The 16484-nt window shown below is 36.9% G+C and overlaps 1 protein-coding gene, 1 non-coding gene and 1 pseudogene across 12 annotated transcripts in view; 2 read left to right on the forward strand and 1 right to left on the reverse strand.

The window, feature by feature from the left end:
* The first annotated feature begins 63 nt into the window (after positions 1–63).
* WNK1 (WNK lysine deficient protein kinase 1) overlaps positions 64–16484 on the forward strand; it is a 133075-nt gene continuing 116654 nt past the window's right edge. For 2 of the 11 annotated variants that reach the window (XM_025040970.1, XM_025040971.1), the window contains exon 1: positions 399–1844. In XM_025040970.1, the coding sequence (XP_024896738.1) occupies positions 1080–1844 (765 nt within the window). In that variant the 5' untranslated portion in view covers positions 399–1079. Of the gene's footprint in view, positions 1845–16484 lie in introns of all 11 variants that reach the window. The other 9 variants (XM_015598457.2, XM_025040972.1, XR_003043597.1 and 6 more) reach the window with 9 other exon arrangements.
* LOC112472536 lies at positions 3224–3327 on the forward strand. The gene has a single exon (XR_003043641.1). It is a non-coding gene; the product is annotated as a U6 spliceosomal RNA (small nuclear RNA).
* Positions 13988–14106, reverse strand: LOC112472454 (annotated as a pseudogene).

The following is a 16484-nucleotide window of genomic DNA, read 5'->3' on the forward strand; positions in this document are numbered from 1 at the left end:
AGCCTCGAGAAGGTGGGGGTGGGGCGGCCCCTGGTGGCGGGGGGCGGGGTCCGAGCGGGCTGTGTGGAGCCTTCAGACTCCCGGCGCCATTTAGCGCGGAGAGTTTCCTCGGCGGACGCGGCTCTTCTAACTCGGCCACTCTGCGCCTCCGTCTTCGGTGACAGAAGGCGCCTGGTGGGGGTGACTACTCTTTTCTCTCCCTATCCCCCTTCACCCAGTCCTCTCGGTCTCCTCTGCTCTCTATCCAGAGAAGCAGCGGAGCTCGGGCCCCGCGGTGAGCGGCCCTCCCCTCCCCACCGTTCCCTCCCTCAGTCAGCCCCCGGCACCGGCCCGGGAGGAGACGGGGGTTTGCCAGGCCCGGGGCGGGCGGGGAGGCCTCGGGGAAGGGGGGGCCCGCTCCTCAGGCACCGAGGTTTCGAGGCTTCGGTCTTCCCCATCCGGGCGATGGACGCCTTGTGAGACTGGTCCCCCTCACTGGGGGCGCGTGTGGGAGGCGGCGACCGACTGACTGTCCGGGGGCCCCAGGGCCCGGCCCTCCCTCTCCTTCCCCGGCCCCTCCCACTCTCTTTGGCCCTGGAGTTGCCACCGTTCGGGAGTCCGTGGTAGTCCCTGCCTCGCGTTGCCACCGCCCTCGGGGCCTAGCCCGCCCAGCCCGCGAAGCGGCGGGGAGCTGGAGCGGTCGCCGCATCCGCCGCATCCGCTTCGACTCAGTGCCGGCACCTTGCCCTGCCCCTCATGACTGCGGCGCCTCTGCTGCTACAGCCTTCCCGGCCGCCGCTCGCCGCAGGATGGATGTGGACCGCGAGGTGCTAACCCTGGTGGCTCAGCTCCTGGATCGTCCGCCGACGAGCCCGCCTTGTGAGCCGCAGCAGCCGCCGCAACTGGGCCCCGTGTCCCGCTTCGCCTTTGGGGTGACTTGTCATTGCTGAGTAAGGAGTCGTCCGGGTCGATCCGAACCCTCAGGGGAGCAGGAGCCGTCGTAGCTGGGCCTGTCGACCTTCACCCTTCCTCGGGTCGGCCCCTTGCCCTCTGTTCATTCTCAAATTCGAGACTGCCCGCCTCGCTCCAGCGGACCGACCATGTCTGGCGGCGCCGCGGAGAAGCAGAGCAGCACTCCGAGCTCTCTGTTCCTCTCGCCGCCTGCGCCTTCCCCCAAGAATGGCTCCAGCTCCGATTCCTCTGTTGGGGAGAAACTGGGCACGGCGGGAACCGACGCTGGAACTGGCAGGACTGAGGAGTATCGGCGTCGCCGCCACACTATGGACAAGGACAGCCGTGGAGCAGCCGCGACCACCACCACAGAGCACCGCTTCTTCCGCCGCAGCGTCATCTGCGACTCCAACGCCACTGCATTGGAACTGCCGGGTCTGCCACTTTCTCTGCCCCAGCCCAGCGTCGCCGCGGTGGTTCCGCAGAGTACTCCACCAGAGCTCCAGCGCGAAGAGACCTTGACCGCTACCGCCGCTTCCCAGGTAGCCCAGCAGTCTCCCGCCGCTGCTACTGCTGTCTCTGGGGAACCGGCCGCCGCGGGCCCTGTCGCCACGACTGCCCCCAGTAGTACCAGCAAAGACCGCCAAGTTTCTCAGCCCAACCATGTGGGGAGCAAGGAGGAGCCTCCGTCGGCGAGAAGTGGCAGCGGCGGCGGCAGCAGCGCCAAGGAACCACAGGAGGAACGGAGCCAGCAACAGGATGATATTGAAGAGTTGGAGACCAAGGCCGTGGGAATGTCCAATGATGGCCGCTTTCTCAAGTTTGACATCGAAATTGGCAGAGGCTCCTTTAAGACGGTCTACAAAGGTTTAGACACTGAAACCACTGTGGAAGTCGCCTGGTGTGAACTGCAGGTACAGCCCCGCCTATTTCTTTATTTTACAGTGGTTTGGATCCCAAATGTGGCTTGGTTAAGCCAGTTTATCGAGTTCATCCTTTGTCATTCTCTAACTGTTCTCTCTGAGTGGAAGAGATCAGCTTTCGAAAAAGATTGAAATTAGATTTTGGGGCATGTACCAAGAATTATTGGTAGCCAACGAAATTTGCTACTTGGGAAGAAGCGGTGAAAACAGTACAAACGCATTGCCTCGTTGTTACTGTTTTAGTGTCTGGCAGGAAGCTTGGACTTTGTGGGAAAGTTTTCGAATTGGGAAAGTACAGAGTCTTCTTGCCTTGTACATTTCAATCTCCTCAGCGGCTCTGCAATGATGAGCTGCTGGTGTGTTACATGCGTATGTCCATCCCTGAGATCAGGCTGTTCTTTTTAAATAAGAACGACCTCGTTCACGAATGACCTTCCTTTGGCTATATCTTAGTTGGTGGCTGCACAGGCATTTAATAATAACTATACTATAAAAAAAGACTTATCTGGCTAAATGCCTTGGGATTAGTAAGGTATAATAGTATTTGATATTGTTCCACCTAAGGTGCATAAGCCTTATGGGTAGCTAGCAGCGATCTGACATTGTTAATTAAAACTAATATGTCTTTAGCCCATTCGCTATACAGTAAATAGTGCAGGAGTCCACACAAAATTGTCTAAGTGCTTTGAGAGTTGTGATGTCATTGTTTTAATCTTGTTATAAAAGGTTTTTAAGTCAAACTTTCCCAAGAGTTCAAAGGAGTCACAATGCTTTTTTTTTAATCTTTCAGGGAGGTTTTCATGGTGTAAATAATGGTGTGTCATTCTGGTTGACAAGTATATTCTAGGTTTAAAAAGCTAGATTTGGGCTACTTGTTGCTTTACCTATAGCAACTTGATAGCCTCACCAGGAAGTGAACAGAGGTTATTGGAAGAAGCAGTTACACTGAATGAAAAAGTCAGCTACATTATGTATGAAAAATGCCATTATCCATATTCTTCATGCTAAGGAAACGGACCAAGCTGATACAGGATATGAAAGTAACTGAATGATCTAGGAATTTATTTTATTCATGAACTAATATGTTAATACATGATCCTTTGAATGTCACCTTCCAAATGACTAAGGCCACATCAAATGGGAAGGGAAATTAACATGTGGAAGGAAGTAAACTTAAAAACTGAGAAGTTCTTTAGAACATAATTTTTTAGGTTTTACAGTTAGTGATGTAGAACTTCTAGGGCATTGTGAAATAACTGCTCAATTTTATAGTGGTTTAGAATTGGAAAGGTGGCAGACCTTTTAAAGAAAAGCTTGTCGAACTGTAACTTTATTTCTGTTGGTTAAGTCATACTGAAAACTTAGGTCAGGTGCTTGCTTGGGCAGCACATATACTAAAATTGGAATGATACAGAGATTAGCATGGCCCCTGCACAAGGATGATATGCAAATTGGTGAAGCAGTTCATATTTGGGGGGCTTCGAGTACTTAATTAATTAAAAATCTAATGAGTCTTAAAACTTAGATCTGATGTCTTATGGTTTACAGGCAAAAATTTAGTTTACAGGCAGACACCTATTTTTTTGTACTCAGGGCGTCTGTTGCTACTGATCTGGATTTTATTCGTTATAGCTTTGTATTTGAATAGGGCTTTTTAACAATTTCGTTCCTTAATTGGTTACCTTTACCCTCGAGACTGGACCCAAGTAAATGTTGAGCACTTTATGGATTCATTTTGGTAGTTTCAGTTATTTAACTTCGAAGACTTCTCAGAATGTAATGTGTGTGTTTTCCTTTATCACCTAGATAGAATTTTCTGATAGTCGATTATCTTGGAACTAATGGTGCAATGGAAAAAACTCAGTTCGTCTAATGTCACAATAAGAATTTTGTCTGAGCGTCTCAGTTTTACTTAGAATGGAAGCCTTTGGATTTTTGTTCTCTATCTAGGCATAGACAAAACTAAAGAATATCTGATACCTTTATGTATAATGTTGCTATATTATTTTCAAGCAAGTTCAAGATTTGGCTGCAGAACCCCTACTTCATTGAGTGGTACCCTGGTTTAGAAACTTCCATATGTCGTTTGGTCCTGCTTCTATAATTTTTCTTTCTTTCTTTTTTTTTTTTAAATGAGACTGCCCTAGCCTAGGATCCTTAGAAGTTGGTGTGCAGTGTTTTTGTTTTTTTGACGAAGACTTTTGCCTAATAACTTATTCATTAGGTTAGTGTTTGAGTTTTTGTCTTTGGATCCAAATTAAAGGACAAGCCGAGGGATTACTAAAGTTTTGGGAAGAAAGGAAAGCTTTTTTCATTAAATATATATACTTCTAATATATGGATTTTTCTATAAAAAGACAGGAGAAATAGCGTTCAGGTGTTGTGTTAAAAATCTTAGTGTATTAAAACCGGAAGAAATCGTAGGTTATTCTGCCTAACTCCTTATTTATTTATTTTCAACTATTTATTTGATAAAGAACCTGAAATCATAGAGCAAGTAAATGACTTGCTTAGACTGGTAAAGAACGCAGACTGGTTAGGATCTAATAATTTGGGAAATGTTAAAGCATTCGTAGCTTAGTAGATGGCTAATTAGTAAATCTCAAATGAAGCAATTCTGTTTTGGTGTGGAGGTCATCAAATTTTTGACTTCTGATTCGGGTATTGATTTTATCACTTCAAATGGAGAAATAGGCTTTTGGGGTTGGAGAATGGGTTAAGTGTGGTATACCAATCGAACTTGTTTCCTTCCAGCTTTTTTTTTAGAGTCACAGTATGTATAGCTATCTATTAAAACAAGTATCAATTCTTAAAGTAAATGATATATAAATAATGCTTTGATACTACAGGATTTTAAGTGACAACTGAGATCTTTTAAGATGCAAATTTCTTAACCTTGTTATATTAGGCAAATTATATGCGTTGGTCAGAAAATGTTAATGCTGGACTTTGCAGAGTTTACATTGCTTTTCTAGGGAGGAAATTTTTTTTTTTTTTTTTAAGAAACAGCATAGTTTGCTTTAAGAAAATGTATTTATACAGAGTTAGGAATGATTTACTTTAAGCACTTTTCTCCCCAAGTTGCTTCTAAATATGGAGTACACTTGTTATATTCACTTATGTATTGATGAGATTGTTTCCCAATTTCTCTGAGGTCAAATCATAAATTTTATTTAAGCTCCAATATACTTAGTTCTTACTTTTCTCTTGCTTTGGTAAGTTAAAGCTCATGTGTCATTGTGAATATATGATATTATTGTTTTATAAAAAGTCGAGCAGTGCTTCAGAAATGGGATGTGATTCTGTGATTAAGAAACCATAACTTCTTTGTTACAATTCTTAAAATAATTGATTGAACCGAATCTTTTCCCATCTGAATTTTGGGGATTGTTTTTACCTTTACTTTTAAATTTTTTTGCCACATTCCTCGTTTTTTTTAGGATGAGAATCTGCACTAATTTTCAGTCCCAGGAACTAGACTTCAGGGAATAGTCTTTGGAGTTTGTTTTTAATTCTCATAGTCCCTTATGAGTATGGGCAAAATTGAGATAACTCAAGGGTAGCTGCTATGCTTATTAGAGAATGATTGGTGACTTGTTCAAAATAATCCTTTGTTCTATCTAAACAGGACAAAATAGAATTAAAAGCAGAATAATTTTGATTAGGTAAGATCAGTGTTTTAAAATATATTTAGTATTATTGTTGTAGGAAGTAACCTTTGTGGTACAGGAATTGAGAATTACATTTAGGTTAATTTTTTTTAATAATGTAGCTCTTACTTAGGGGTTTACATGTTATCTTTTTCTTTTATTTACCTTTTTTTTTTTTTTTTCACCTTTAGTATCACAGTTGTTCCTAGTTGTAAGAACTTGGAAAGCAAGGTTGTTTTTGTGTAAAACAAATTGGGAATCTATTGTTGCCAGGTGACTGAGTTCATTTCTTGGCATTCAGAATCTAGTACAAAATCCTGGTGATTTGAAAGTCCTAGTTAAACACTATGGAAACATTCAATTATAACTAAGTCTTCATTTTCAGATATCATCCTAAACCTGTGATTTGAGTTTGGATTTTCTGGTAGCATTAATTTTTTTAGATAAAGCTGTAAAAGCAGCAAGAGTGGTTATGCTCAAATTAATTTCTGAAAGTGTTAATTTAATAATATTTACAGTTACTAGGTTTTGCTGTACTACTACTATATATTTATTTTTAGCATCTTGCATTTTATTTGCATTTAGCATCTTGCATTTTATTTTGTTTTGTTTTTTAACATAGGACCAGTCTCATCTGCAGGAATAGATAAGACTTAGCATAACTTGAATTTGGATTTGAAGAGGGCACTATTTTTCTGCAGTATAACATAGTAATTAAGAGTTAAACTGCCTGATTCAGCTAATGGTTGTGTCACTTTGAGCAACTTCTGTGCTAGTTTTTTATCTGTAAATAGAATGTAGTAAGTACCTATTCTATAGAGTTGTTGTGATGGTTGAGTGACACGTGTGTGTGTGTGTGTAAAAAGCATTTATGACAGGGCCTGCCACATAAATATAAACTATGATGGTACAGCTCTTTTAGGCCATCTTTGAGATATCAGTGAAGATTTTCTTTGATTTGTTTACATTTATGCTTGAAAAATCATGTAGCAAAATTCTTACTGTTGCTACCATTCTTATAGGAGGAAATTTGGAGTTGAACATGGTGTCATCAGTACTTTCAAATTCTTTGGCTTTACCTGTTTTCTGCCTAACTTTCTAATTTAATGAGCTGTCAGTTTTCCAATGCCAGCCTTTCTGAATTACTAGGTTCCAGAATTTGCTAAAATCTTTTTCCTTTTGGTATCATTTTAATAACAGTATTCAGATTGTTTTGAAGTCATTTACCTTTTTTTTGTCTACTCCTTTAGTGTTTGAGCTCTTCAAAGATATAAGTAGGTGTGCAATATACTTTAATAAATATTAAAATTTTTCTGTTATTAAGTTACAAATAGTTATAGATCTCAGAGTTGTTTCATTCATAGTTCTTGCCTTTCTTTGATCCATAGCAGATTCTCTAATCTTGTATTTGGAGAGTTGAGTATGATGTAATGCAGTACTATATAATAGAAAAGAGTTCCAAGGCAGAACACTTGAGTTCTAGGTTACTCAGTTATCTAACCTGAGTAAAAAACTTAACCTGTAATGCTGTTTATTAGTAATATATCTTAAATATTTGTTAGGATTGTTGAGGATAAACTGAAATGCTATGTGAAGGTACTTTGGAAAAATAAAATGTTATATACAATATAATAAAACGATGGCAGTGCTTTTAAAAATCCATTTTGAAGGCCATAAGTTGTCACTTGTTACAAATTGAATATTTAAAACATTTTAGTTAAGGTTGGGTTTTAGGAGCTTTTTGGTTGTCAACTTAGGAATTTTATCAGAGTTTAAGAACAAAAAGGAAATAGCTTTCCAGACTGAGGAGAAATTGCCAGAAACTCTTCATAGGAGATTTTATGTGGGAGAGGATTGTGCAAACTTAATTTTGTATGTGGTTTTAAAAAGATTGATTATTGATTATGTTCTCCATGAAGAAAAAGTAATTTGCTTCGTTTTGTGGTTGACTTAATTGACTTAATTGATCATATAATATCTCCACCTTAATTTACATTAATTTAGATTTTTCAGATGGGGTTTCATACAGAATTTATTTCTTGATGTCGTGACTTGAATCTTGGCATTGCAAGATTGACTTATTAAATGTGCTATACTGAATGAATGTGCTTATGATTTTTAGAAAAGGATCCTCAGATAAGCTGTCATCACAAGCAGATAGTTTCCCTAGTAATTTAAGATTCTTAAGAAATTTAAGAATAATTTAAGAACAAGTGTTTAGAAATTTAGTTATAATCGTCATATTCAGGTTAGGAAAAATCACACTAATTATTTTTGTGGATGTCTTTTGTGCAGCTAAGTTTTAGCCTCTCAGAGACAGATGATCCTTTTTTTGGTCAGTATGTACATAGTAATGGTCTTGTGTTAATTAAACACAAATATGTATAAACCAAACTATGAGGGATGAAACGAATTAGTGGATCAAATCATTATTGATGTGTACATTTTCTCTATTAGATAGAAGTAAATAGCTTGCTTGGGATAATGGCTAATAGTTTTGAGCTAAATAACCCAATATATACATCTCTATGTACATACTCTCTTTACTTGGACTGGTAAATCATTGCAGATTAAGGTAAATTTGGGAAATGCAACTGATGATCTCTTAAACATACTGAAGAGTTCCTAGACATCATTATATTTATATTCTCTTGAACTCTCCACACATCCCTCCCACACAAATACTCGGCTATAAGCAGTAAAGAATAATAAAGAATTTTAAGTAAAGAAATTAATGAGGGCAGTAAGAGAGGAGTGGCATCTTCATATGTCTAAGAGATAAAATATACAGAGTTTAGTGATTAATTAGATTTGTTGGAAAAAAATGAAGCATGAATAAAGTGTGGGAGTAGATGATGGTGCTGTCAGCTAAGGGAAGGAATAAGAAAGAATAGGGTTTTTGGATTTTTTTTTTTTTTTTTTTGAGATGTTGCGTTTGAGGTCCTTATGAAACCTCCAGGAAGAAGTTCAGTCGTCAGTTGGATATATTACTGGAGCTCAAAGAATAGGTAGAGATAGAGGCTAATGATTCTCAAATGTCTATATTAGTTATAGTTGAAATAAGGGGAAAAAATGAAATCATCAAGAGAGGATATATACGCACACACGTTTGTGTGTGTGTGTGTATGTCTGTGTGTGTGTGTGTGTGTGTGTGTGTGTATAGAGAGAGAGAGAGAGAGAGAAAGAGAGAGAGAGAGAGAGAGAGAGAGAGAGAGAGAAATAGAGGAAAAGACGGGAGAATAATGGTCTTAGGCCATGATAGTAATAACTAATGGGTGAGCAAAAGAAAAAAGAGCCCAGGGGTTAGACTAAATAGAACACTAGAAGAATGGTAATATCAAAGAAAATTTCAAGAAAGGAATATAGCAGAGAAGTCCAATTTGCATAGTAGTAATTGTCGAGGATGGATTTTTAGAAGGAATAGAAGTGTAGAGATTATTTAGGCTATTGAAATTATATCTTATATTTAGCTGTTAACTCATTAACAACAAAATTCAGAATTACCTAAGTGAGAGGGGAGGTTGAGCAAGGGAGAAGCACATCAGTAAATGTAAGTCACTGGTAATACTATAAATTTCTGCGCTGTTCACTAGCCCCAATTGGCTGTTTAACTTTAAATTAATTAAAATGAATGAAATACAGTTTAAAAATAAAAACTCAGTCCTTTACACTGGCCACATTTCAAGTGTTAAAAGCCACGTGTGACTGACTACCATATTAGATAGCACAGATAAAGAACATTTCAATCATTGCAGAAGGTTCTTTTGGAATGTGCTGTATCTAGATCTTGGGTTGAGTTGTGCTTTAAAAAAAATAGCTTTATTGACATATAATTCACACACCATAAATAATATACAATGTGGTACTTTTATAACTTAAGTTACACATTTTAAAAATGTATCCTCTATCAGTAATTTAAAAAATAGCCTTTTCTTTTTTGGAAAAGATGTACAAAGGGTGTTATCACAAACTCATATATACATACAGAATTAACAAAGATTAACATTATGTCACATTTTCTCCAAAAATTTGGTGATCTTACAGTTTCAAAAGAATGGATAATTTGCCCTGGATTTAAGGAGTGACTGAGGAAGGTTAAGTAGTAGAGACAGTAAGAGTAGGTAATTTTTTTAGATAAGTTTAAACTAATATATAGCAAGGAAGATTGGGTAGGTAGAAGGTGTAATCAAAGATAAGATGGATAGATGAACAAGAAAAGGTCTTTAAAAGTTGAAGCATTGAAATATAATATTTTTATAATATTTTGTCTGCTTTCTCTGCCTCAGTATCTATTGTAAGAGTCTTTTCTAAGCCAGTTACTGTTTTAGTTTTGGTTATTCTTTGTGGATAGCTAAATTCAGTCCAAGTAGGTTTTCAGACTTTATGCCATTTATCAACTAGTTTCCAGAATATTCACTTAAGCAATGTGTTGATTTTTAAAGTTTGATTCTCTCTTTTAATCTCTGGCATTTGTGCTATATTTGCTTATCACTATGGTGATACAGACTTTATAAGTGGAGTAGCTCTCTGAAATGACCAGGAATCTGTGTGCCACTTGAGGAAACAGCCAGATTTTTTGTAATTCCATTACAAGAAAGGTTCTAAATTATTATAATGTTTGTAGGGTATTGTCAGAATGGGCTTTTCCACAACAAATAGCCTAAACACTGCATATACTTTCTTCAGGCCTTGTCTTTTGGCAGTATTCCTTGTTAATTAATTTGGAGAAGTATTAATGATTACTAATGCTTACCTAATAAGAGCCCATTTTTTGTGACAAGCACAATGCTATGCCCACAGCATATTTGTAATTCTCACAATAGTGCAAGGCAGCTGTTTTCTCAATTTTATATTTGAGACAACTAACTCAGGTTTAAAAACTTGTTTAAGATCACATTGCATATCCTTGTTCTTTCCACTACAGAAGACGTCAGTTAAACCAAGAAGAGTTTGAATTCTAAGTCCTTTTGCTCTCTAGGAATTATAATTTGTCAATAAGCATTTTATACTTTTTATACTTGGACTTTATGAAATAAATCTACATTTAAATGGCCCTTTAGCTAGTGTACATATGTAGATTCTATAAAGAGGGAGATGGTAGATTTGTTTTATTAACTTCTTGGAATGTTCACAGTTTTTTAGACACTGCATTGGTTATTGTAGAGGATATTCTGTTTAGACTTAAATATTTAAGGAGGAGTATTTCAAGTGGTCTTTGTGTATCAAATTTCCATTTAATAGAGACAAATTGAATGGCTATAGTGTTGGTGGGATTTTGTCATTGGTCCTTAGACTACTTCTCGTGTATAAAGATTTTCAAGTTTTACGATGTTCATTTTCAAGTTTTACGATGTTAGTAAGAATTAATTGGATTCCTAAATTCTTAAAATTGTTAGGTACCAATGCTATTTTTTTTACTCATCAGGAAAGCAGAATTAAGGATTTTGGCATACCAATGAATAGATGACATGTTATTGTATAATTTCCATAGTATTTAGTTTTAATTACTTTTAAGATTGAGGTTATAGTTTGTTAGTTTAGTTCTTGATACTAACAGTATGATTTGACTTTTTTCTTTGATTTTTAAAAATCTTGTTACCTCTTTTTTTTCTTCTCTTCAGTGTTTACTTTGACATATTAGATGTGCTATCGAGAAGGATTTAGCTCTCATACTTGTATGAGGTCCAAATAGAAATCTCATTTAAATTATATAATTATGTTTTGAAATCCTCTGAAATGTTTAGTTTATTCAGCATTGTTAGGGGAGTAAGGTGTTACCTCACCTCCATTAAGATTTCCAGATAAATGAAGTTTTCTTCTCAAAGTGGCGAGACTTTGTATTAGCAATTTGGTAAAACTCTTTAAAGTATATCGATTGATATTACTTGTCTATGTACCCTCCAGCACAGACTAATAATGATAAGGATATCATCATATAGCCTGGATTCCTGGATGTTCTTTAGACTAAAATGGTTCTTTGAAGTCAAAATCCCATACCCTGTTAGATCAAGGGTAATCCATACTTGGGTACACAAGATCTCACCTCAAAATATGGCAGGTTTTTCAAAAGTATTCCTGTTGTGGTTAGATAGCTTCAGTGTAGGGGCTGATGACCAGAAAGATCCAGGCATGATTAGAGGATTGGAACTTTCAGCCCTACTCCCATCCCTGCCTCCAGGGAGGGGAAGAGGAGCTGGAGATTGAGTTAACCACTAATGGCTAATAATTTAATCAGTTATGCCCATGTAATGAAATCTCTGTAAAAAAAACACCTTAAACAAAAGAGTTCAGAGAACGTCTGAGTTGATGAATAGATCAAAGTGCTGTGTGAGTGATGCTCCTGAGAGGGCATGGAAGCTCTGTAGCCCTCCTCCCAAACCTTACCCTCCCATACTTTGCCCTGTGCATCTCTTTGACTTGGCTTTGCCTGGATTGTATCCTTTAGAGTAAACTAGTAATAGTGATAAATTGTTCTTCAGTTCTGTGAGACACTCTGCAAATTATCAAACCTGAGAAGGGGGTAATGGGAACCCCTGATGTATAGCATGTCAGAAATATAGGTGTCAACTATACTGGTGGGACTTGCAAGCTAGTGTTAGGGCAGTCCGGTGAGACAGAGCCCTTAAATAAGCTGTGAGGCTTGTGCTAACTCCAGGTAGTTAGTGTCAGAAATGAATTGATTTATAAGACACTCATTCAGTGTCCGTAGTATTGAAAACTTTGTTGAAAAACAATTTGTGAAAAAAATTTTTGTATAAAACACAGGTTTGTTCTCAAAAGTGTTGAGAGTAAACAGTTCAGAGTAGCCAAACTCTTACTTCCTCTGGACTGTGATGTCTCCTCAGGTACCTTTCTCACTGCAGCAGAGCTGCCAGTCCCGTCTTCCTCCAGTATCTTCCTCTGTACCCGAGAGGAAGATATTAATTTACTGCTTGTCCTTGTACATTCTTTTTGCTGCTGCTTTTGGAGAAAAGAGATGATATAAATTGCCCTGAATTTACTTTGTAGGAGATTGCAGTAATCCAGGAGAGTTTTTTCCCTCACCCACATTCAAAATCATTCCCTATAAATATAGATAACTTCTATGAGTCTTAGTATCAAATTTAATATTTAATTATTTTCCAAGATTTTTCTGATGAAAATTTAGCATCCAAACTGAGATATGCTGTGTGTAAAATACATACTGGATTTTGAAGAATTAGTATTAAAAAGAAAGTTAAAATAATTCCAGTGTTTTAGAAAATTCGTTACATGTTGAAAAGATAATGTTTGGATATATTGGGTAAATAAGTATGTTATTAATTTCATGTGTTTTAATTTTTAAATGGGGCTCTTTGAAAATTTAAAATTGCACATGTAGCTTACATTAGAGTTCTGTTGGCCACTGCTGTTAAAATGCTGTAAAAGAGCTGATGCTGCAATACTTTAAAATACTACTTAAAAAATATCTTAGCAACTTTCCTTTTGTGGTTTCTTTCATTAGCACTCTTTACAAACTATAATTGTTTTGCTATTGCTGGACACGGGAATTTGTTTTTTTTTAATTTTTCTTTTTTATTTTTGCTGCTTTTAATACCTGATTATTATGAAAATTAGCATTTAGTTCTTTAAATTTTTATCTTGTTTTTGTTACTTTGATATATGTCTATATCAAATGATATTTCTTATGGTTCTGTTCTTTGAATACTTTAGTTGTTGCCAAGTGGGCATTAGAAGTCAGTTTTTACTGCAGATATCTTGAAATATTTTATAAATATTTTTGGCTCTTTTATATTTCAGATAAACTGCTAGTGTATGTTTAGATGTATAGTGAATGTGTAAACTTGCTGCTTTATTTATGTTCTTTAGTAATTTCTAGCCATTGTGGCTCCTTAAAACTTATTAACCCATTTAGTGCCCATATTCATCTTTTAATGATATTGAGAAATAGGTCATATTGATTTTTGGTATTTTGTGCCAAAAGAGACAATATTTGTATGTAGTTCCAAAACTTATTTCCATTAAGTTTTTCCAAAATAGTTAAATCTTTGACTAGCTATTCCTGCACAGTAAGAATGAAAAGATTAATGAAAATATAGCTAACTTCTTTATTTTAATAAAGTTGCAAAGTATTTGAGATGCTGAGACAATGCTTTTCAAATTCTAAATGGTGATTTGATGACCACAGAAACCTACTCTCCTCTTGTAGCAGGGCCTTTTGATTGTCATTGTTTAGAGCTACATGCTCATTTGATTTTGACTCACTTTTTCTGAGTTACCAGCTTCATTTATTTCCACCTTAGTTTTTGTAACCATCCTTAAATCACACACAAAAAAGATTTAAAAACATTTTTATAGACATAATACTTTCTTATAAAAATTAGGAAATTAGAAGGAAAAGAGAAAAGAAAAATCCCTTCATCCAGAGGTAAGCATTATTAATATTTGTAATAGTTTCTGTACATTTGATTTTTATTTTTATAGGTTTTTTTTTTTTTTTTTTAACGCCTACAGAACCTGGTCTTCCTAGGTGGTCTCCCATCCAAGTACTAACCAGCCATGACCTTGCTTAGCTTCCGAGATCAGACGAGATCGGGCACGTTCAGGGTGGCATGGCCGTAGTTATTTTTATAATTGTGATCAGACTGTATGATGGTACAACTTGCCTGTTTTATTGCACAGTAAATGCATTTTCCCATTTAAAAATTTGAGGTTTTTAGATAAAAAAAATATTAGCATACTGTAATAATAATTGGTATGTGAGTTTATATAGTTGTGAATATGCTGTATGGTGGCATAATTTTCCTGCTTTACAGAAAAAACATTTCTTAAATTTTTGAAATTTTAGATAGAATACTAAAATGTTGTTTATATACTGTTATAATTATTTGATATATCACTGAACATGAAGTTCTGACATCAGTTTCAGAACTAATATTTATAAAAATAATGTTAGTTTTCAATTTTATTTTTCAGTTACAGTTGATGTACAATATTATATTAGTTTCAGGTGTACAACATAGAGATTAGACATTTATATAATTAATGAAGTGATCACCTGATAAGTCTAGTACCTATCTGACACCATACATAGTTATTACAATATTATTGACTATATTCCCTATGCTATACTTTATTTACATCCCCATGACTATTTTGCAACTACCAATTTGTACTTTTTAATCCCTACCTCTTTTTCACCCATCCTTCCAACTCCCCTCCCGTCTAGCAACCATCAAAATGTACTCTGTATCTGAGTTTGTTTCTGTTTTGTTTGTTCGTTTGTTTTTTAGATTCCACATATAAGTGAAATCATATGGTATTTGTCTTTCTCAGTCTGACTTATTTCTCTTAGTATAATACCCTCTAGGTCCATTCATGTTGCAGATGGCAAGATTTCATTATTTGTATAGCTGAATAATCTGTTGTGTACATGTACCACTTCTTTATTCATTGACGGACACGTAAGTTGCTTCCATATCCTGGCTATTGTAAATAATGCTGCAATGAACATATGGATGTATATATCTTTTTTGAAGTAGTGTTTTGAGTTTCTGTGGATAAATACCCAGAAGTAAAATTGCTGTGTTATTGTCTCTTACACAGCCTTAGTTTTAAAGCCTATTTTACACAGTGTAAGTATTGCTACCTCAGCTTTTTTTTTAAATTTTTATGAAATGTCTTTTTCCATCCATCACTTTACTTTCTGTCTGTGTGTCTTTCAATCTAAAGTGAGTCTCTTGCAGACAGCATATGTAAGGGTCTTGTTTTCTTATGTATTCATCCATTCTTTGTCTTTTCGGAACATTGAATCCATTTACATTTAAAGAAATTGTTGATAGATTTGTAGTTATTGCCATTTTATTATATATATTTTTGATGTTTGTTAGGTTTTTTCTTAAAGAAGTCCCTTTGGCATTTCTTGTAATACTATTTGGTGGTGATGAATTCTTTTAGCTTTTTCTTGTCTAGGAAGCTCTTTATCTCTCCTTCAGTTCTAAACGATAGTCGTATTGGGTAGCGTACTCTTGGTTGTAGATCCTTGCTTTCCATCACTGTGAATATGTCATACCAGCCCTTTCTGCAAAGTTTGTTGAGCAATCAACTGACAGTCCTATGGGAGCTCCCTTGTGTATAATCGACTGCTTTTCTCTTGATGCTTTTAAGATTCTCTCTTTGTCTTTTAACCTTTGGCATTTTAATTATGATGTGTCTTGGAATGGGCCTCTTTGGGTTCATCTTGTTTGGATTCTTTGCACTTCCTGGGCTTGTATGTCTGTCGCCTTCTCCAGATTAGGGAAGTTTCTAGTCACTATTTCTTCAAATAGGTTTTCAATTTCTTGCTCTCTCTATTATGGTAACCTTATGATGTGAATGTTGTTACGCTTGATGTTGTCCCAGAGGCCCCTTAAGCTGTCCTCATTGTTTTGGATTCTTTTTTCTTGTTGCTGTACTGTTTGGGTGTTTTCTGCTACCTTATGTAACAAATCACTGATTTGATCCTCTGCTTCCTCTAATCTGCTGTTGGTTCCCTCTAATGTATTATTCATTTCAGTTATTGTAGTCTTCATTTCTGCCTGTTTTTTTTTTTATGTTTACTATCTATTTTTATGTTTTCTATCTCTTTGTTGAAGTTCTCACTGAGATCATTGAGCATCCTTATAACAAGTGTTTTGAACTCTGCATCTGGTGATTGCTCATCTCCATTTTGTTTGTTTTTCTTTCTGGAGTTTTGTTCTGATCTTTCATTTGGGATGTGTTTCTTTGTCTCTTCATTTTGGCTGCCTCCCTGGGTTTGTTTATGTATATTAGGTAGAGCTGCTATGTCTCCTGGTTTTTGTGGAATGGTGTTATGTCCTTTCGGGGCCCAGTGGCACAGTCTCTGGTTGCCTGAGCTAGATGCTCCTGGAGTGTCCTTTGTGTGGGTTGTGTATGCCTTTTGTAGTAGTCTTGATTGCTGTTGGCACATGAATAGGCAAATTGACTCTCAGGTAGATTGGTT

This window comes from Pteropus alecto, unplaced genomic scaffold, assembly GCF_000325575.1.
Source record: "Pteropus alecto unplaced genomic scaffold, ASM32557v1 scaffold76, whole genome shotgun sequence".
In the NCBI taxonomy this organism is placed as follows: domain Eukaryota; kingdom Metazoa; phylum Chordata; class Mammalia; order Chiroptera; family Pteropodidae; genus Pteropus; species Pteropus alecto.